The sequence below is a fragment of the Apteryx rowi genome, unplaced genomic scaffold, assembly GCF_003343035.1.
Source record: "Apteryx rowi isolate R43461 unplaced genomic scaffold, aptRow1 scaffold_149, whole genome shotgun sequence".
Lineage (NCBI taxonomy): Eukaryota > Metazoa > Chordata > Aves > Apterygiformes > Apterygidae > Apteryx > Apteryx rowi.
In genome coordinates this window covers 1444878-1466249 of record NW_020447741.1, presented here as the reverse complement: position 1 = coordinate 1466249, position 21372 = coordinate 1444878, and the positions used below count along the sequence as shown (strand labels likewise).

Below are 21372 nucleotides of genomic sequence, written 5' to 3'. Positions count from 1 at the left end.
TCTCCCCTTCTGCTTCTCCATTCTCTCTCCCCCAATAAAATCTCAAAATAACCCCCTCCAGCTGCTGGTAGAGGGAAACAATGGGGAAACTTCCCCTTCTTGCCTGTGTATGTTGAGAAGGAAAGGAGGGAAGAGGATGAAGTAGAAAGGGTACCTCATGGAGGCTGGGGAAGAAAAAACTAAGGGTATTTAGTCGTAATGGCAGCCGTTCTGGAGCCCTGGCTTGCACAGCTTCTTCCTTGATGAAAATGAAATACTTGCTGATGTTAGCTAAGGCAACACTCCACTAGGCTTGGAGGCTCCTCTAATGATGAGCAATCTCTGCAGTGTTTACTGAGACGTTGTATGGTGTTTCTCTGGTGTCAGCTTATCCATGATCAAATTTGGAGATCATGCCAAAAAAGGTAGAAGAGCAAAAGGAAGAGGAGTCGCAAAGCAAGGGGCTAGGAGACCCTCACAGCAGCAAGGACTATGAGAAACAAGGAGATGGTATGTTATGACCGACATAATATACAAGGTTTATTATGACTAACAGTGTCCCACACTAGGGGAAAGAGCTCCGTGGGTGCACTCTCACATAGCATGTGTTTGCTGCAGTAGAAGAGAGTTATTTTCATCCCTTCTCTCCCTTCCCTTTTACTATCTTGTCTAACTAAATACTTTGCTTGTTAAGCATATCTACTGCGATGAGGGACCCCCCCACCCCATCCCATGGTTCAGCAAGCTGTAGGGGAGGAATTTTTCTGTTTCAAGTTACATGATATACTGGTGTGAGTTCAACAAGTCATAAATTAGTCACAACTAAAATTCAGCTGCAAACTAGAAGGCTTCTAATGGTTTAAGGAATTAAGTCATGGAGCATCTGTCTAAACAGGGTAGTAGAGGTAAGGTGCTCAGTAAGATTATGGCGAGGTTTGTGTGACAGGCTAAAGGGAGTCACAGAAACGGGAAATTAAGCTTGTGATGGTAGCCAATATTTAGAGCTCTTTAAGCGATAGAAATTGTTCACATCTGAAGTCAGCAGCAACTTGGTATTTCTTTTCCCTTGCATTGAATGTATACAGTCCATTTTCCAGGATCACCATTCCTACTCTTTTTCTGTAGCACACTGCAGCTGTTAGTTTTAGTCTCACTAGTCCTGATACCTGCTGTTGGGTTCTGGGCAATGCTTTCTGGGTTTACAGTGAATGAAAAGATGGTCTCTGAGCTCATCTGGACCAGATGCCTACATAACAGATGTGCTTGCAAGTGCCAGACCCAGGGCTCCCTGAGCAAGGTGGTTCCCTCCAGTACTTTATTCCTGAAAGTGTCTTGTGGCAAGAAGCTTGATATAAAACATATGTCTTTAACTTTAATATAATCTAGAATTAACTTTAATATATCCAAATTTAAATTTAATCTCTTCAAATATATTTAACTTTAAAACCCTCCAAGATTGATTCTCAGGTTAGGAGGGAAGGAGAGAGCATGTGCTATATGGGCAGCTTTTGATCAGCCTAGGTAATTGCAGTGTCTGATTAATGTGGTTTGAAGCATGGGTGATGCAGTTAGGAAAGGATTGGGGCCTTGGGGTGCTGAACAGGTGACTTTGAGTGCCCCATGCAGCTCTTGCTCCTCTTTCTTTGCTACTCTCTCTGGCAGGAAGGATGAATTTGAGGTTTGCTTGTGGCCCTTCTGCTACTGTCAGGATGGAGCTTAGATCATGGTCACCTGGGGTGAAATGGGAGCATACAAGGGGTAGAGAAAACATCAGCCTAAAAATAGCATGGTGCAAAGATTGTTTTTTCCCATCTCAGTTCCTGTAATTAAAATAAGGCTTGTTCTCAGGCTGAGGCACTGAGTCTTTGGCTGTATGTACTCACAGCAAAGTCAGAGGGAATGAACAGGATTTAGGGGTGGTTCAAAAGGGCCTTTCAGTTTGTGTGCAAGTTTACTTGAAGGGATGTGTGTGAAATTTCTTCTTCTCTTCATCTTTTCCCCCTTGTCTCCAGAGTTTAAAATGGAAGCTGGATGGGCAACCTGAGTTCAAACAGGGTGCTGTTTGGAGAGGCTGACTAACTAGGTGCTGGCAAAAAAAATAGCTTAAATTGTGAACGCTAACAGGTGGCATATAATTGGCTGTATTTGTATGTGTGAGTGAATGTCTGAACTCCTGAATGCTAAAGCAGAAGCCTGCCACTTGCTAGCTGCAACCTGTATGGGCTGGTTGTTAATTTGGCAACATGTAGACTAAGTCCTGAACCCTTTAAATAATGAAGGGCCATGAGACAAACACATGGATGAGGAGGTTGCTCACCCCTTGTGCTTCTGCACACAGACTTTTTAAAGCAAGAAAACTGGGGGCTTGGTGTTCCAGAAAGAGGCATTGCTGCCAAAAAGAAGGGTTTTTGGTTGGGGGGGGGGGGGGGGGGGAGAAGTGATCTGGGAAAGAAGAAAGTGAAGATCTCAGCTGGAGAAAAGATCCTAGAAGTGGGGGAAGAGCCTGGAGATGGGTGAGCTGCATGGAGACAGGCACTGGGGGTGCCCAGGGACCTTGGCTGGTGAAGCCAGAGACTGGTAACTGCAGCAGCGGTGCTTCAGGGTCTGACACGAATTTATGCCCAGCTTTCCTGGACCAGCAGTGATCTCCCCACTGGGAAGAGAAGGCAAGACCTTGTGAACAAATTTGCCAGCCCAGCACATAAATATTGCTGACTGGGTAAGGTTTAACATGGTAAAGAAGTTCCATCTCCTGGTCCTCAATGTTCCTGAAGCCTTTTTGGTGGTAAACTGGAGCCTGGGGCTTCTCCTTTTAGTTTGCTTGCAAGTTACAACAAGAGTTATTAGTAATACTGCCATGGGCTTATTAATAAGCAGTTTGATGTCCCAGAGGAAGACAAAACCAAAAACATTTGACACATACAGGTGAGAGAACTGAATAATTTTACTTACTGTCACTGGTGGAAAAGAGTCTGGGTTTTTCAATTTTTTTAAAATTTTTTATTTTTTTTTTTTAGAAAAGGAAAAAACCCTCTGCATGGTAGAGTGTATAGTATATAATCTCAAAACATAACAAGTGATCTGGAATGGATTATTTTCCAAACTATTTAAAGTTGAACCTAAAATCATTTGTAAATCAACACTCATTACCATGTAAGACAAAGGCAAACAATCAACGCTTTTTTTTTTGTTTGTTTGGTACAGATTTCCTTGATCACTTCAGCCTGAATTTTCCCAGGGTTGGGGAGAAAAGGGGGCAAATACTGCCTGTTGTCCGAACCTTAATTGTACTGACCAAGCTTTGTGCTTTGACATTTAGCATCATATGGCTTTATATATATTCCTAAGTGAACAGTGCAACATCATCACCATCGTGTTTATTCCACATTCAAACTGTAACTGAACATGACTCCAAAACCCTTTCCCGCCCCCAAAACAACAACAACAAAAAGCAGAAAGTCTCCAGCAATCAGATTTCATCCCAGAAATCTGTGTAAACTGTAGATGAGGGTTGGGTAGCAGCACAGAAGACAAAGATGTGACAGCACGATTCAACAGCATCTCTAAAGACTACTGTAGGGCTGTCATTCTTTAGTCTGTATCTTGCAATCACAATTTGCTTTTTCCCTGCAATACTAATAAAGCAACATTAAAAAATCAGACTCAAAAGCAAAATGTAGAAGCCTTTATGGAAAAGTAAAGCTTCCATTTAGCTCTATGTATGTGGTCACTATTAGGAACAGAACTCTGTAATTAGAAGCAAATTTTGAAAGTATATACATGATTTTGGTGAAAAAGGATGCAGCTGAAGATGGAGGGCCTCCTGTCGCACCTGCAAAATGTTTTGGTTTGGAGGCCAAGCTGCTATGCTGCCGTTTGGGGCTGAGCAAACAAGCCCGAGAGGAGCTGTACACATTAAGCGCTCTGCAGGCTCTCAGCTTTTCCATTTCTCGGCTGCTTCTGGGCCCCTGGCCCCTCTCTGCTGCCAGATGTGTGATGCGTCCAATGCAGCGGTGGGGGGACTTTTCTCTTTGCCCCTTCTTCCCCCAGTCCTGGTGGAATGTATCTAATTAATAATTAGCTAAGTAGGAATAATAACTGTAAGCTAGCATAGTGAACCTCCCCCTTAAAATGGAGGGAGAGCAATAGCATCAAACAAACTCCCATTTGTCCTGACATGTTTTATGTAACCTTTCCAGCACCTATAGAGCAATCATACGCAGGCATTTTTCATACTAGAATTTAAAGGCGTCAAAGCTGGTAAAGAAACTGGATGTTTCCTGGCCTAACTGAAGGAAATAATAAAACCGATTAAAATAAAAGTGAATGAAAGAAAGTAAGTGTTAGTGTGTTCGCATCCTCTGCTATGTCCCACTTCTCTACCTTCTGCTCACAAGCCCTTTCCATGCTCTGAGCAAGCACTCCCAAACCGAGAGGTGTAAGGCTGCAGCTGAAACCTCATGGCTGAGATTTTTTTATTTTTATTTTTTAATACCATGAATGTAAGTGTTTGACTTTAGTGGATCTGTGTGGGGCATGTTCAGGGCAAGGCTTGTTCAGTGAATCAGCATAGGAGAAGACTGGACAGGGGTGTAAGCTCACAGAATAAAAACAATTTAATAGTGTCCTCAAGCACAGCACTAGCATAGGGTATACAGCATCAGAGAGTTTGGATGAAAGTCTCCAGCCTTTTGGGGTGTCCAGTCAGAACCATGGAAGCTGCAGGAAGTTTACTGTAGAACTCCAGTATTGAAATGTCTAAAGGAACTGGACCTTTAACTTAAATGGTCACTGATTTTAAGTTTTGCACAGTCAATTCTAGTTTAAAAACAAAACAAAATAACAATAGCTGATGTYCCTGCTGTTGGAGCCTTAAGACACCTGTTATACTGCTGAGCCCTACTCTTTTTTTTTTTTTAAATAAAACACTGTTTTAAGATACAGCACAATAAATGTGCTTATTACGCACTCTAACATAGAGCACAGAAATACAACACTACAGAGTGCAAGTCTAACCATCTCCACAGTGGGAAAAGTGCGAAGGTTAAAAATATGCATGTGGCTTAACACAAGACGTTTTTAAAAAACATGACATGGAAATCTCGTACTAATGCTTTCATCTTTATCACAAACGTGAGTGAAAACTTATGGTCAGTTGCTGATTCTTCTCTTGTAGTAGTAGTGTAACCCTTTCAAAGGTAAAATGTTGGAAAGATCAGAGAATAAAAAAAAAAAGTGTCCAAAAATGTTCCCATTTACCACTTTTCCAGTAGTTATGTTTTTCAAGAAGTAAACATGTAAGGTCACCTTGATCTTCACCATCAGTAAGTAAGTGATATACTCTGAAACTGCGAAGCCAGCCACCCGGCCCGAGATCAGTTCAGCGTCACACACGCGTGCACACACACACACACACACACACGCACACGCACACAAACACCCGACAGGAAAAAGTGCACTTTCAATTGCTGATACAAAAATAGATTGGCACATTCTTTTTGACACAGTGAAGATATCCTCTTTAAAAGCTTTTTCACAACGTTAAGAAGTCCTTGTGTAAGTTGCAGCAGGTCGGTAGAAAAAACACTAGGAGAATGCACTCACGTGGGCTCTTGGGGTTTGTGTGATGGAGAGAGAGGTGGTAATGGAGGCTGCCCTTTACATTTTTGTATGTCTGATTCAGGTAACTGACTTACATGCGTAGTCCCCACAAGTAGGGTCAGTTGCCACCCAGTTTCAGCAAACGTTAACCATTAACCAACATCTCAGACTTCACCTGCTTTGAGAAAAATAACAATATGTAAATCTGTCAAAGCTGAGAGTCTTAAGTCAACACAGTGTTTCCTATATGTTGCTGGAAAAACTGTTTTGGGGAGAGAGCGAGAGCGAGCGAGTTAAGTGTTACAAGTCTGCTTTTGCATTTCCAGTAGTAACTGCAGCTCCCCAGAGCTAAGTGGAAACAGTCTGGAGCCCCTTCCCGGAAGGGCAGCCAGTGCTAGGAGTTCTGGAGCAAGCGTCTGTAGTGYGGCATCACTTCGTGCTCCGGCAGGTGGAGCGCAAACTCCAAGGCCACCAGCACCGGGAATTCGAAGGCGATCAGCTCACGCCTGTTCAGTCGGAACTTCTCTTCCAGTTTCTGTAACAACAGCCATGTAAAAAAGCCTCCGTGAATGACTTTCTAGTATATTCTTGCAGAGGACGTTATTCAAGACATTTAAAAGTGCACGCTGCTCTCACTAAAATCTCTGCCTGGCTGAATTTGCATGGCTCCAGTTTTAGAAAATTAGGGTTATGGCTTTCTCCTCCTATCTCTGACTGAGACAGTGCTGGCATACTCTGCTGCTTATTCAGAACTGATGATCTTTCCTTACTACCACTTTACTCAGCAAGACGCTTCTTTTTAACTGACCTGAATGTGCAAAGTGGCAGCTTATGACTGCATAATGTTATGATGCTTAATATTCCCCCTTCCTTTTACTAGTCAGTAGCTGATAAACTACTGGGATGAATCAGATGATAGACTGATTTCTTATTGGAAAGGCAGTTTACAAAGTTCAGCTGGACCTGCCATTTCTGATATTTTACTCATTCCATTTCTAGTAGATATATCTTTTAATGATCATAGCGATTATCAATGCAGGAAGAGGAAATATCTAGCTTCATGCATACTCAAAATCACTTGTATAGTGGAATACATGCATCTTGCAAGTGCCCACAAAATTCATGCTCCATCTGTAATCATGAATTTTCTTTTCAGCATTAGAACGTGTTAGATCCTCCTATTGGGGAAATTAGTCCCACTACAATTAGATCTATTTGATCTTATTGATACCTCAGAGGCAAAAGGTGTCATCTGCTACAATCCTAAGAACAATAAGTAAAAGAAGCTCTGCTATCCCCAAAGGAAAAGAGATGGGTTTCATAGTTGGCTTTCTGCTGTAATGTACTAAACCTCCCATCTGTTCTGCTGTTTTCACTGGTTTTGGATACTAGAAGGCAGCCAGCTCTATGGGGATTTCTTCCCCCCCCTTGTCTTCTTACGGCCTCCCTGGCTTGCTGCTTCTCTCCCCACTAGATCTAATGAAAAGCTCAGGATGTCTTAAGGATGGACCAATATTTCAGGGTAGCAAGAGAGGCCAGATCTTCAACTCCCACTCTTTTTTTTTTCTGGTTATCTGGAGGCCATTCTAACAAACTGACTGTCAACCATTTCTGTGACTGTGGCATAAGGGTATGAATCCGCTTCTGCTCCCCAACCAAGCTGTCGTGGCTCTTGAACTAAGAGTTTGGTTGTAGCCAAGCACCCAGCTGCCTGTCCAGTTTTCTGTAGAGATATATCAGATTGACATTTTAGTGCTTGCAACTGGACTAGGGAATTACATTCCCTTCCCTCTGTGAACCCTTTAACATGGTGAGGGTAGAAGACCAAACACCTTACTCCACAGAAAGCAAGTCAGGGTGAAGTGTTCTCATGGAAGCAATGTCCTATGCCCAAAAGCTTAGCTTGAGGAGTGAAATCCAAACCTGGTAGCCTATTACACTCCATCCCAAATTAATATCTGCATTTACCTTCAAAGGAGAGTCCTTAATGGTTCTTGAAAATATAATTAAAGGAAAATGAATGCCCTGAAGGTTAACTTTTGACTTGTATCAGGTAAGACAGTATCTGACACCACGCTGTTCAATCTCATCAAACAAGCTTCTCACTCCTCTGCAGAGATATTGGTCACTAATACTTCTACATAAATGTATAATAAAGGAAGGTAGTTAGCTGGCTGAACAGCTGGAAACCTAGAGGAGAGCCAAGACCACTGATAAGCAGGCTTGTGTGAGCCACACGCTGGCACGTCATGTGGAAGAAACACTGGAAGCCTAGGTATACGTACATCTATAAGATGCTTGACTTCATGTTTTCTGAGGTCACTGCCAATTTTGGCCGCTAAGAGAACACAGGCTCCAGCACAAAGCTTTCTGTTTTGCTTGTTTAGTTTGCCCTTGAGCGCGAGCTTCTCGAAGTACACAAAGGCCATGGCCACGGTGGGCTCTTCAAAACCGCATTCTTCTTGAGCAAGCTTGCGCATTTCTCTTTTCAAGCTGCGTAAAGAGACCAGACAAGTATGCTGTGAGTTGCATTTTAAAGCATTTCTTGTTTCATCACTAGAGTCGTTCTTTCAGAGATTTCTGCTTAGTCAAATGGAGGGGTAAAGAAAGATGTAATTTACTGGGCAAATGTCCTTATACTCCATTTTGGGAATTACATTTTGACCTCACCCTCATCCCCAATAAATAGCTGTAACAAACTAGAGAAGCAACTAAAAAGCTTTGACATGTTCAATAAAAATACTTCTTCAGAAGTCTTAAGCTACATACAATTTATTTAGTAATAACAACTTCATTGCTTGTGATCTATATGCAGCTTTACTGTTGGTTATGTTTGGTCAAATTCAAATTAACAGTCCCTCAATGTACTGCAGAATTCTCTAGTTACCAAACATGGATCAGTATCCTTCTGGACACCTCTGTCTGAGGAGTCAAATGAAGTCATCATTACTTCAGCAAAGTGGTATGTCTAGCCTGCTACAATGGAAACAGCAATGAAATATTACAACCTCACTGTGGAGGTGACCACTTGTCTTGCTTCTGGCCATGTTCTCTGGACAAGGCAAAAAAATCCACCATTTCTCTTTCTTCATCTCTTTTTAAGCTAAGTACCATGAGCTATGAGACTTTTTTTGTGTTTTTTTTTTCTAAGTCTTACAGCATAGTCCATACCCAGTTTGCATCCTCACCCCTTCAGATATGTTTTACACCTGACTAGTACATGGTTGAACACATTCCCCTATTTTGTTTACTCAGGCCACTAATCAGAGCAATCATCTGACTTATTCAGCACCTCCACAGATGACTGTTCTCGGAAAATTGATCCATACTCCGCTTCTCTTCACATACAACAACTGCACTGAAATGTGAGGTAGCTGCATCATTCTGCAGCCGTATCAGGCTTTGCAATGTACCTTCGTATTTTACTGAGGGTTAACTTGATGTGAGGGAACTTCTCCTTAAAGGTCTCATTCATGTCCTTCTTGAGATCTGATGGCTTCACATAGTCAATGACTGTGGTCTGTAACAGATCAGCCAAGAGAAAATGATTCTTGCAGTTTGTAACCAACACGACCACTCAATACCATGCTCCCCGCTGCTGAAAAGTAAGGAATACCAAAAACGTGTTGGTCCTAACATTTTCAGTTAGGGGAAAGTTAAGTCTGAATTAGAGTAAGTTTCCTTGTGACGGCTCTGTCAGAACAAGTGACCTGAAATCTGTAAAAAACATTCAACGCAAGCCCCAAACAACATGTGCCTTATGAGGAGCCTTCCAAATACGAATGAGTTTAAGCTAAGTGTGGGTGGATAAAACCTAGCTGACGATTCTTGTTAAACCAAAACAAGTCACTACAGTAATTGATTTGATGACCAGATTTTGGRTGTTTTTCTCTAGGCGCTTCTGAAACATATTGCCAGTTTCTTTCAAACTGATTAAGGGAACCTCTGGTACAAATTCTTGAGTACTAATATCATACGTTTGTAATAAAATAGGCACTGAGCCTAAATGGCAGGTATTTCAATATAATGCAAGATATGAATGCTGTCATAAGTTACATAAGTGGCTAGAAATATCGAGTTAGGACCACATTCTGTGTGTATCTATCTATCTTATTTTGAGATTCCTACTCCTTTCTGTCACAACTTGAAAAAATTTCCCAAAGTATAAGACAGTTCTCCTGACCAATATTGCAATACTAGCACTAGCACCTGTGTGTGTGTGCATGCGCGCGCGCGCGCGTGTGTAGCACTATTCTTATTCCTTCAGCCTTCATTCAGGAAGCACTTTGCCAAAATCCTGTCACCACTCAGCTGGTAAAACCTATCAGCCGAACAACAAATAAACCCTCATTCTGGGAATGTGCCAATTCTCCTCCTGCGGCTGTTTTGCCGCTTGGAAAGAAGCAGAAAAGACCCCTGACTTCTGCAGCCTGGAGACAACCTGGTCCCCAGGCACCCAGGTCCTGGCCAGCTTCAAGTGGGGATGGGGGGAGAGCAGGCTGAAGTGTGGTGGGCATCCACCTCCCCGTACTATAGGCACATCCCCTGGTGCCAAATCCTACCAAGCAGCCGGTGGGTGTCTACCATATGGATTATATATCCTGCACTCTCCTTCCAGTAAAACAACGTTTTCCTTTCTAATTTCTGTTTATGATTAACTTGCATTATGGTAAAGGGTTGTTACTCTAAAGAACAAGAGCTGGAAAGAGATGTGCAAAACACTTGTGACATGTTATGCCTTTTCAGGAGATTGAGCCTCGCTGTGTTATATCCTCATGGGAATCTAAAACCGCCCAAAGGACTGAGTGCATACTCTTGCAGTTTTGGGATAATTAAGATAGTATACGGAAGGGTTTGGGGAGGAGAGAATGGAATGGCTTTGGACAACTGTTGTCAACCAGTCACGCTCTTGGCTGGATCAGAAATGAGCAAGGAGGGGAGCAAAACACAATGAATTTTTCCTGCACTTTGTTTAGAAGCTGTGATACTGAAGCAAGGGATAATTACAGGAATTTAAAAGAAAGCAGAGTATGCCTCCCCCCCTAATAGCGCACAGCAGTATTTGAGGTAAATGGATGCTGTAACGAAGAAAAAAAGCAGCTTCTTGCTGCAGGGCATGGTTTTGGTCATATGCACATTTTAAATGCAGGCTATTCGGCTATCTGCCGTGCAACGCRAGAACCATCATCTGTGCAGACAAGCTGCTCCCGCCGCGTCCTGGCAGGTAGCTCGCACGGCACGTCCAGCCCCACAGTCGCCTGCCATTGTCTCAAGTAAGACGGATGAACGCTTGCAGGCTCCCGCCAACACAGCTCCACGCAGAGCACCAGGCCAAGTTTTACTCAGGAAAGGGGACAACTTACTAAGGAAACTCTGCCTTATTGAGGAAAAGCTGCCAGACCAGCTGGCAGATCCCTGCAATTCGCTATAAGAAATCATCAAAAAGGAGAAACCCACACCAACCCTCTCTGGCCATCCCTGCTGCCCTGTACGTGTATGTACGAGTTAGAGCACAGCTCCAGGCTGACACTGCACTGCCATTAATACTGTAAATCCACATACTGTCTTGACTCTGAGGCGGGCAACTTGCTACCRTGCCCGAACCAAAGGAAGAGAGGGAAAGGAAGAGAGGAGAAATCTTGCCCCACCCAGAGCAGGAGGAAAAGGCTTCAACTGAGTGCGTGGGTCTGTCTGTTTTTAATTTTGTTAAAGCTGGGAGGAAGTGAGTATTTGACTCTACCTACGCCGAAGACTTAGCCTGAGAGTTCAGACATCTCAGAAGGGCACCTGCTCATTGCAGGCATCTTCACAGCCTGCCACTAGGCCAGCGTAGGAACAACTTAAAGACAACACAACACTCACTTACAGCTGTGGCTCTTTAAAGCAGAGACTTATTTGCTCATGAGCTTCATCTCATCTGACAGGGTTTGGCCCTCAAAAGCCCACTAACAAAAATCTTAATTATTCCTCTGATTTCTTCCCCTGGGTCTTTGCTGCTTGCCTGCTTCATGGCCTTTTTCCATAGGATCACCAACAAGTTGGGTGCCTCCAACACATACATGGATATGCTACTACATGTTATTAAAAGGGTTCCTCTTAGTACTGCTATAAGAGGACTACTGGAAAAGCCACATAGCATAATTTAAACCAGTGCTACCTGCTACTACACAAACATCAGCCCGCGCTGCGCTCACTTACAGAGTCACGAGACACTGAGCGCGTAAAGGTCACCTGCTGTTAAGTCTGAACATGAGTTTATTTACYACCAGTATTTTCCCAATGTCTTGGGCAATCCTAGAAAGAGTGAGCTTGGTGCTACTCCACAGAGCTACACGGTACCTTATTCCAGGCTTCGCTGCACACTTAATTGCCTGTTGTTTGCTCTCCATTACCGCAGAGCTCCTCAGCTTTATCCTAATTATCTCCCTCCAAGCGATCACGAGTTTTGCTGGCAGACTGGCGTTCGGCTCTTTGCGAGGCAACCCTTCCTCCTCGCGCAGGGCAGAGGGCAAGCGGGGACGAGCCTAGCGTCCGCGAGGTAAAACGCCTCGCCGCAGAAAGGGCCGGGTAGGGCCGGCGGCGGYGGCGGAGCGGGGCCAGCCCGTCCTCCGGAGCCAGCCGAAGGGCGGCGCTGAGTTACGCCGGTCCGAGTCGCTCCCGAGCAGGGCTATTTTTAACCGCGGAGATTTGTTGATTTTGCCCTGTTGATAAGAATCTCCCCCCTCAACCGCTGCTTCCTGCTAGTCAACCGTCTTTGCCGTATAAATCACGATAACGAAATTCAGATGAAAGCTAGTGTGTGCTGGTTTTGATTCATGTAACAGGATAACAGCAGCGTGCTTGAACACCCTGGCTCCCAGGCAGCTGTCTCATCTTGTCAGTGCCATGCCGGATTACCCAACTAACTGCCCTTATTCTCCACAAAAGGAATTGTGCAACTCCTTTTTTTTTTCCCCGTCCTGACTTTTCTGGTAGCTGCTGCAGCACCCTGGCTTGCCTCTACGTGGTGGGACGTCGTTTGCCTTGCCTGCGCTTGCAGCAACAACTGCGCCTGTGCTGCTGCCTGTGGAGAGGCAGATGGTGGAAAAAAAAGAGAAAAAAAGAAACAGGATCAACTCAGTTACCTCTTCTAGCTGTTTCAGACAAGGCTACCAGCACCTCGCTTGCTCTAACACTGGGACTAAAGCAGGAAACATAGGAGCCTACATAGAAAAGCAGGGTCCAAGGGTCCCCGTCCATCTGTCTGTCCATCCGTCCAGCCTCCTGCCACGCTTCCCTGGCACGGGGCAGCGCAGGAGCCTCTGCACCCTGCGTGTGGCTCAGTGCAGAGCACGCACCCGCTGCTTCCCATGAGGAAGAAAAGCAGACAGACCAGAGGAAAACTTTTGCACGCCTGAGAAACCCGCAAGGGCCAGGTGGGACCTCACTGCCGACATGGGAGCACCATGACCTAATCTAAACCTTCACCGCTGTCTCGCTGCTCAGCATCTGCTTCTCTTTTCCCTTCTCTGTTTTAGACCATTTCTTACTGCTCTTGAGCTGCCTGTGAGTCATAAATGAAGCTGCCGTGTGGAGGAGAAGACACCACTGTAAGCAGCAGGGATTTTTTTTCTGCCTAGAATAATTCTGGTAGCATCTGTATCAGAGCGCTGCTCAGCACTGATGCTCCAGATTTTATAAAGAGTTTGCAAATATTTCCCTAAAAGGAGCATGGCATGTTTCTATGCCAAACACGCATTACTTTATCATATATAATGCTGTTCTCCAACAGGCCGGCATTCTGCACCTCCGGAGCAGCCRGACCCACAAGGAAGGTGCTGGGAACTACCGGCCGACAGCTCTAACGCACCAATCTCCAATGTTTGTGACTGCTGTCATCCAGAAGGGTCTGTCTTGTTTCTCACAGCTTATTTGCACAGAGCACATTTCACTTTAGTATTCAGAAATACTCCTTGGGGAGCTCTGTGCGTGTTCTCTGTATACAAAGCTGTATATATATATATTTTAGTTTGGCGATGGAAGCTGCAAGACAAATGAACGCCTTGATATATGGTAACGGACAGATGCTGGGACGGCGTGATGCATGCTGGGGCTGAAGTCTGTACTCTGCACACTTTTTGCAGGGCTGGCAGTTTTGAACTTGGAGGTTAGCTTGTGTGTTATTCATAAGCATTTTCAAGCAGCTGCTTTCTCATAGGAAAGCTGTATATATAGTTTCATAAATGGGGGAGGAGGGAGGATGCCTGAAATGACTGGAAAGACTGGCAAGATGAAATATTGTTGAAAATAAATCCTGCTTTGGCATGCTACCAGTAAAAGAGGATCTAGCCTTGGATGCCTCTATCTCCCTCCTAAGAAGGATGAATAAAATCAGAATAAAATAAGTGAATAAAATCAAAGTTCTGCAATAGGGTCTCTTTGGGTGTCATTACTCCATACCAAACAGACAGAAGATTCGTGTGTTTAACAGAAGCACAACGGTAAGTCATTAACTGTGTAACAGATGAAAAGAGGTCCATGGAGTCTCCACTGGTCTGTGCAACACTRCCTGCCTGCACTAATGTGACGGCCTGTGCAGCTGGAAACTGTCAGCAGCCTAACGCATATGCTTATGTCTGAGGATGCTTATGTACGGGAAATTCTCTTAGGGCAGAGGCTTAAAGTAATAAAGCAAAATGGGAGTGAATCCCTCTTTAAAATAAAAAAAAAAAGGGAAAAGGAAAAGGAAGACTAAAAGATGATGTTTCCATTGTTTAAAAATTATTAACATCCAAGGACCAGAAAGTGAAATATTTAGAATTTCACAAGCAAAAGAGTCTCAAAACTGCTTCTCTGAATTAAAGTACATGGAAGGATACCAGTTTACTTTCTAGAGTTAACACGCTGAAATCCTTCTCAGTTAATGCATATGAGTCACTGTTACAAAATAGGTTTATTGGCGTCTCAGCCAGATATGGCATCAAACGCACACCGCTGTGATCCTCTGCTCTCTGCGACTCTTGGCCTCGAGGTCAGCAGCAGATAAAGGAGCAGCCTGGGGACACTTCATTTACCGCTGGAGAAGCCGCGCTAGGAAGGCAGTGACGGCATCGGACAGTGTCCGCTGCAGCGGCGGCCTCCCGACCTCGACGCACCTTGTGAAAGGCCGTAAGGCGGAGCGAGAGACCAAAGGCACTGTATCATCATGCAGGGTTTTGTTAGACTGGGCAGCAAGCACTTCCGATTTTCAAACCGCCCTGCAATACCAGTATTTACTAACGCGGCCGGCTGTGCTCAACACTGGCGCTGCACTTGGCAAATGCGGCCCACTCTAAGGACACTGCAGACTTTTGCAACATGCTTTTTTGCAAGTGGTGTGTAGATGTCAGGTTTTTTTGACATAATTAAATGAATACACTGAAATTATCATTAAGTACCAAAGCCAATTTTCAAGTGCATCTCTTGGGCACGGCTAGATGGATAGTGCAGGGATGTTATTACAGAAGAGGCCCTCAGATCCAAGATGCTACTGAACTGGGCTTTTCCCCCTTCTTCTGCCAGTTTTGGCAGTACGTACGAGCCAGCTGAACATGCTCCTGTATTTTTATGTTACCGACAGAACCAGAACCGTGTGGGTCACTCACCCCAGTGTGTGCTGCAGAGTGAGTTTTCTCCTTCTGTACAGAACGGATTTGTTGCTGTTCACACGAGCGCAAGCAGACCCGCGAGACACCGAAGAGTTTGCACATACACAAGTTGACATGAGAGTCTTGCAAAGAAGCTACTGTTCTGTCTGATATATAGTGGGAGTTCCTATTCTAGAGAGATTTCAGAATCTGCAAGAACTCCTATTTTAGCGCTATCAGCCAGGAAGACATCTGTTAAGCATGACATGATGTTTCCCTCCCCTCCCTCCAGCACAAATTCTTCTACCTCTTATTGTTTATATTGTGGCAGAGATTGTAGACTCTCCTACAAAGACAACATAAAGTGAAATAATTTCTCTGGGATAGACCAGAATTTAAATATGACTAATACAATTAACAAATGCTGGAGGGTTTGTGTTGGAAAATTATTTGAGTTGCCTTTTCAGAATCGTTCCCTCTCAGGCTGTTTGTATCACTTTTAGAAATGCTACAGGGAAGTATCCTTTTTACAGCTAGAAACTTCACCACAGAAAGAGGACAAACTGAAAGCAATTCTCTTTCCCCACAGCCATCTTCGGGGAGGAAGCTCAGCAATTCCTCACAAACACCTGAGGACTTGCAGTAAAAAACTTCTGCAAGTCCGGACTAATTCAGCTATGTAAAACTATAAGAACATAAAGCCAATGCAAGCAATAATAAACTTGGCTCCACAAGAAGGGAGGAAGCTGCATGTCACACAGGTTGGAGTGCAAACTGCACGTATTTCAGAGTAAAAACAAAGAAAGACCAGAAATGTTGTGCGTCTTACACCTTGAGATAAAGCCTGCAGTATTTACTGATGCAAAATTCAGCCGGACCTCAGCAGAGTTTTACTTTAGCCCAAGTGAGGCTCCCTGGGGTGACGTTGGTGCATTTATCTCTATCCCCCAGGCAGCAGGGCCACGCGGGCTCGCTGCAGCTGCAGATCGCGCCTCATGCATGTCCAGCACGGTGTGTGCAAATTCTTGTCCCCATTAATTGCTCTCTGCATCCATAAGGAGTGGGGAAAAGAAAAGAAAAAAAAAATCTACGCGCTTGTAGCTGCCAAGCGCTAATGCGAAATGCTGGCCAAGTAACGAAACTTTAATTACAAACTGCAGCTCTCCACTCACAACAAAATGTTCAGTGCTGACATCAGAGCCACTCTCAGCTGCTCCAGCACTGGCAAGAAGTAGTAATTAAAGCTATATTCYGCTCAGGACCACAGATTGGTCTCAGTCTGCATCCGGTAGGTCTACAAGTCTGCGGTCATTTTGCAGAGGTCTGTTAATACGAAGATGGCTGTGTGCACTCGGGAAAAAAAACCCACAGGTTTCTCGCTGACCTCGGACTGCAATTTGCCTTAATTGCAGCATATGCCCATTTTTGTCTTTCAGAAAGAAAATGGCTTGAAATTGCAGCCTACTACACTGCTGTTCACACTGATGTGAACTGCGGGGGGGGGGGGGACACCAGTTGAGTCAGGAAAGGATAAAATTGATGCAAGTAAAGTCTCCTGTGTAGCCAATGTGGCCTGCTATTAACCAGCTCAGTGCTTAAACTTGCCTTACTTGCGGCCCAAGTCTCAAAGTCCTATTTAAACCCGTGAGCTCGCTCCGGGGGCACTACAACACTGCTTTTTTCCCTTCTCTCATCTAAAGGGAGCATTGGTGCCTAGTGAAATTTCTCAGCAAGGAGGTGAAGGACAAAYACCCATTCTTTAGTTTCTTGTAAAGCTGCGTAACTCCTATGTTGCACCATAGCTAGACTGCTTCACCCAGGGGCAGGCCAAATCCTTGAACCCTGCAACAAGAGAGCTCTTGGCACACACCAGTTATTCCCATCAATAAAAGAAACACTGCACTTAATTTCCGTGAGCCCTTTCTGAGATTAGTGCCTTCAGAGAGAGAGAACAGAGCGCTGCAGACCCTAAGGCAGTGCTGAAGTATGACGGCTGGAAGTCAAACCCAGGCAAAAAAACAAAATGCGAAATAAGGCATTTTTCCAGACACAACAGCAGTTGACCTAGAGAAAATGAAAAAGCGGGAAGACCTCTCTCAGTGCTTTTCTGCAAGATGTATCCTAGACAAACAATGACATTGATTTTAGTAATTACTCTTGAAGTCTGTTTGCCCCCTTAAAAATACCTGGTCATATCTCTACCACAGTGGAAACCCCCAGCCAGCTCCTTACCGCAATGAAAGTCCAAACATGGACCTCACAGTCCTGYAGTTAACTGAAGCTAGCCAAAGCAGGCAAAAGATGGGCATCAACCACCTGCTCCCAGGAGGAGATCTCCCCTGCAGAAAGCTGTCCTGGCTGCCTTATTTTGGCTCGCCCCACTGCGTCCACCTCAATGCCAACTTGCAAAGGGATCAAAGACTTCAGGTGATCTTAGAGGACTCAGATTTGCAGTCTGAGGAAGGCTGGGAACACAACAACAACCGCTAAAACTATGTTTGCTTTGAAGGCCAGTTAAGTTTAACAGCTCTTTTTTTTGTTTGAAGGAAGACAGTTCCATGTCCATAGCAATAACCGTATCAAGAGCTAACAAATATTCTCCCCACCAGATGTATCTGCCATAAAGGGCAGGCACTTTGTCGGTTGCCAGCCAAAAATAACTTGCCAATCCTAAAAGTAAAACTGGCTGAAAGTAAACAGAAGGGATTCTCAATTTGTCACTTGAACATTTAACTCCCATGTAGCCTCAGAGCTCAGTGAAGCCTTTTTGTGCAACACACACATTCATCCTGCTGGCAGGAATTTTGTGACTCCACATGAAGCACATAAAATATATTCTTTTGAAGAAGGAGCACTTGAGAATACTGTTATCAAATAAAGACCAGGGTGGGGGGCAGAAGAGAACCTACAAGGACTGTATCTTTACGTGCATCAGTAGTTCCTTAACTAGCATCTTCATGGCCTGTTCCAACTTAAAAGAAGCCAGGAATAACATTTTGGACCATTTATTTTATCAGTATTTCAAATCCTATCCTATTTGTATATAGATAAAAGTACTGAGTCATCACTTTGAAAAAAGAATTAGCTTTTCCCCAACTACCTTACCACTACTTCGGATATATAATTCAGATAGATGTGTGCTAACATGCTTACGATTGTACTACATCTTGCAATATTTCTGCCAGAAAAGTATGCTGAATTCTAAAGACTTGGTGCAACTAAAAAAAGGCTACAGACTCCTCACCACACAAAATATTGAGTCAGAGCTCAGATAAAGGCACAGTCCTGAGTCTGTACTGTACAGTTATGAGCATTGGATATGGTGAAAAATATATAGGCTTTGCCAGTAATTGCTGCAATTAAAGGAAGGACTGTCCCATGGCAAAATAAATATCTGGGAAACAAAGACTCTACCACACACTGAAGTTCTGTTCTGATGAATGAATGATAAGCATCAAAACACAATGCAGTTTCAGGACTTTAGAAAAACCCTAATGGGTATCCTCCCATGTTGCAAGAGATGCCAATTAGAGGAAGGAAAAATTTTCCTCTGAATGAAAGAGAATGAATGCATTGTTTGAACAAGCCTTTCATCTAAAACATTTATGAAATGAAGCAGTAATAAAAGCATTTACTTTTATAATACCTCCATGAGTTTGTTTTTACATGTCCCAGTAAGTAACTGTCATTTAGAACAAAGCATTCCAACAGCTGTTATTAGTAGATTAAAAAAAGTAATAATCTTCTTAAAATAGGGCCAAATGCAACTCAACATTCTAAACATTGTTAGCAAAATTAATCTATGGTAACCTAGGTTTGCATATCACTTACCATATATGAAGGGAATATTAAAACCCGCTTATGTTTGCCACATGGCCATTGGGGATCATCTAGAAGATTTGGGTCATATTCAACATAGTCTCCCAGGTCACTACCTATAAAATAATTGTATATATAAGAAAGGAATTAATTGCATCAAGAAATCTCTAGACTTAACATAATGGCAAAAAAGTTCACAGATAGTGCACAAAATGATCTTCATGCAGGATTTTTGAAAAAGTCTAAAGATTTTGAATATCCCAACTCTTACTCTTTCAATAATAATATAATTTGCAAAGATATAGAGAACCCACAGCTTGTGAATTATCTGGTAACTGTGAACTTGGGGCTTAGAGAACTGCAAAACTGTACGCCTAGAAAACTGCAAAATTATCTGTAACTCCATAATCAAGCCACAGGCTATAAGTCTGCCAAATTAATGTGATTCCATATACCCTGCCATGTCCAGATGAGAGGAAAGTGAGTGGGAAAATATTTCTGCCTTTTAAGCCCAGCAACAAGTTTTCATCTGTTTATGCAAATGTTTTCACTTTTTTCAATTAACATGCCAAGATATCCTAAGCATATAGGGCTTTGGCTAATGTTTTGTGCCCAGTTCTGTAAACACAGCTCTTCCCACTCTGATAAAGGTCACAAGTATGATTTACACTTTTAGCTTATGACTGCCATGTTGCCACTGTACATTTTCCACAGCAAACCAAGGCAACGATGAGCCATAGGTCGGAGGAAGAAACGACGCCAGTTACACAAGGAGGCACGCCGACCATCACCGGGGGCTGGCAAGATGACAACGCACCAGCAGTCTTGTTTCCTTAACTTTCCACGAGCCCTAAGCCAACTTRGCTAAACAAGCACAGGACAAGAGTGCCAAAGGCACTGCAAGATTTGCATGATGTACGACATCAGCTAGAGACTACATTCTGCTTAATCTAAGCAAAAGAGGGGTTAAAACGTGGCGTAGCTCCACCAAAAATCCTTCCCAATAATTGCCTATCACGAGGGTATGCAAGGATATTAAAACAAGCTGCTTAATAAGCTACCTGCATCAATGCTCCCTTGGGTGCTGTTAGCTCTTGCCAAAGAAAGGCTACGATGGCTTGCATTGCGAAACTGGGAGAAGGACGAGGTGGAGTCTATCGTGTTCCTCCGCGCTCCCAGAGCATTCGTTGGAAATAAGAACTGCGTGTAAGAAACAGTCTAAAAAGAAATTCAAAACGGACAGACAGTTATTCTCAGCCCAGCTCAGCCACAACAGGATTCATTCGGTGCATCCCAATTTGAAGCGAGGGAAGCCACATTAGTGAAGGATTTTTTTGATTTGATATTTAGGAACAGATGAACACCAGTCTCCTACATTTGCTGCAGTGTAGTCAGCTCATCCATGCATGAAAGCTTTTGCAAATGCATTCATATCTTAAACAAAATAAAACAGCAAACACACACACAAACTCTGATATACTGGATTTACAAAATCCTACTTAAGGAGCACAGTTAAAATATACCGATTTGGTCATTTTTTTTCATTGGGCCTTCTCTGTAGCAGATTTCAGCTGCTTCATTATTGAAACAGCGCTCTCCTATATATGTCACTCAGCACAGATCAGCCAAAGGCAAATCAGCTTCAACACTACTTGAACTTGAGCACTTTCTCTGGTATTTTTCTCCATTAGGACTTGGCAAAGTCTTTTTGGTGTCATATGCGAGATACTAGTCTACAGCAAGGGTTGCTGGAGACCATCTGCTACTTACCAACGTGGACTATGTTTGAATGAATAACTTGTGACAAAAATATTTTTAAAGGATGTACCAATTTTCTACTTGCATACTTGGACAAAAGTAGACTATGCCTTGCTTCTTATAGGTTTATCTTCCAAAAATACCATAATATTGAAGAAAAAAATTAGTCTCAGACCCTAGACTGATTTATGAGCAGGTCAGAACAGGTATCAAATAAAAGATGTGAGCTTTAACTTATATATAAGTGGGCAGATTGTCCTCAGGAATTTACAGCCTGTGCTCTGGCCTGTCACTTGGTTAGGTGAGCATGCAATGTGTAGCAGCATTGACCCAGGACCTTAAATAAATGACAGGAGACTGGATGAACAAACTGTAAAAAATGAATCAGGGTTTCAGCCAAAAGGTTTTCATTTATGAATAAAATTGTCTCTTTTCTATATATTTGCTTAAAACGAATCACTTTGCCTGAAGATTCATAATTACGTTTTCCATTCAAATGAATACACTCACAGATTTTGAAATACTCATCAGGTTTGTACTAGCATGTTCCTGCTCTTTTGGACAAATACACTGTTAAGTAAAATTTATTTTATTAAATAAAATTGAAAGC

At 43.3% G+C, this 21372-nt stretch overlaps 1 protein-coding gene across 5 annotated transcripts in view; it reads right to left on the bottom strand.

The window, feature by feature from the left end:
• Positions 1 to 3341: 3341 nt before the first annotated feature.
• The window catches only part of CABLES1 (Cdk5 and Abl enzyme substrate 1), a 75730-nt gene continuing 57699 nt past the window's right edge, over positions 3342 to 21372 (bottom strand). For all 5 annotated transcript variants that reach the window (XM_026058635.1, XM_026058637.1, XM_026058633.1 and 2 more), the window contains 5 exons: positions 20066 to 20222; positions 19017 to 19120; positions 8994 to 9100; positions 7866 to 8073; positions 3342 to 6115 (listed from right to left, as the gene is read on the bottom strand). In XM_026058635.1, the coding sequence (XP_025914420.1) occupies positions 5975 to 6115; positions 7866 to 8073; positions 8994 to 9100; positions 19017 to 19120; positions 20066 to 20222 (717 nt within the window). In that variant the 3' untranslated portion in view covers positions 3342 to 5974. The remainder of the gene's footprint in view (positions 6116 to 7865; positions 8074 to 8993; positions 9101 to 19016; positions 19121 to 20065; positions 20223 to 21372) is intronic.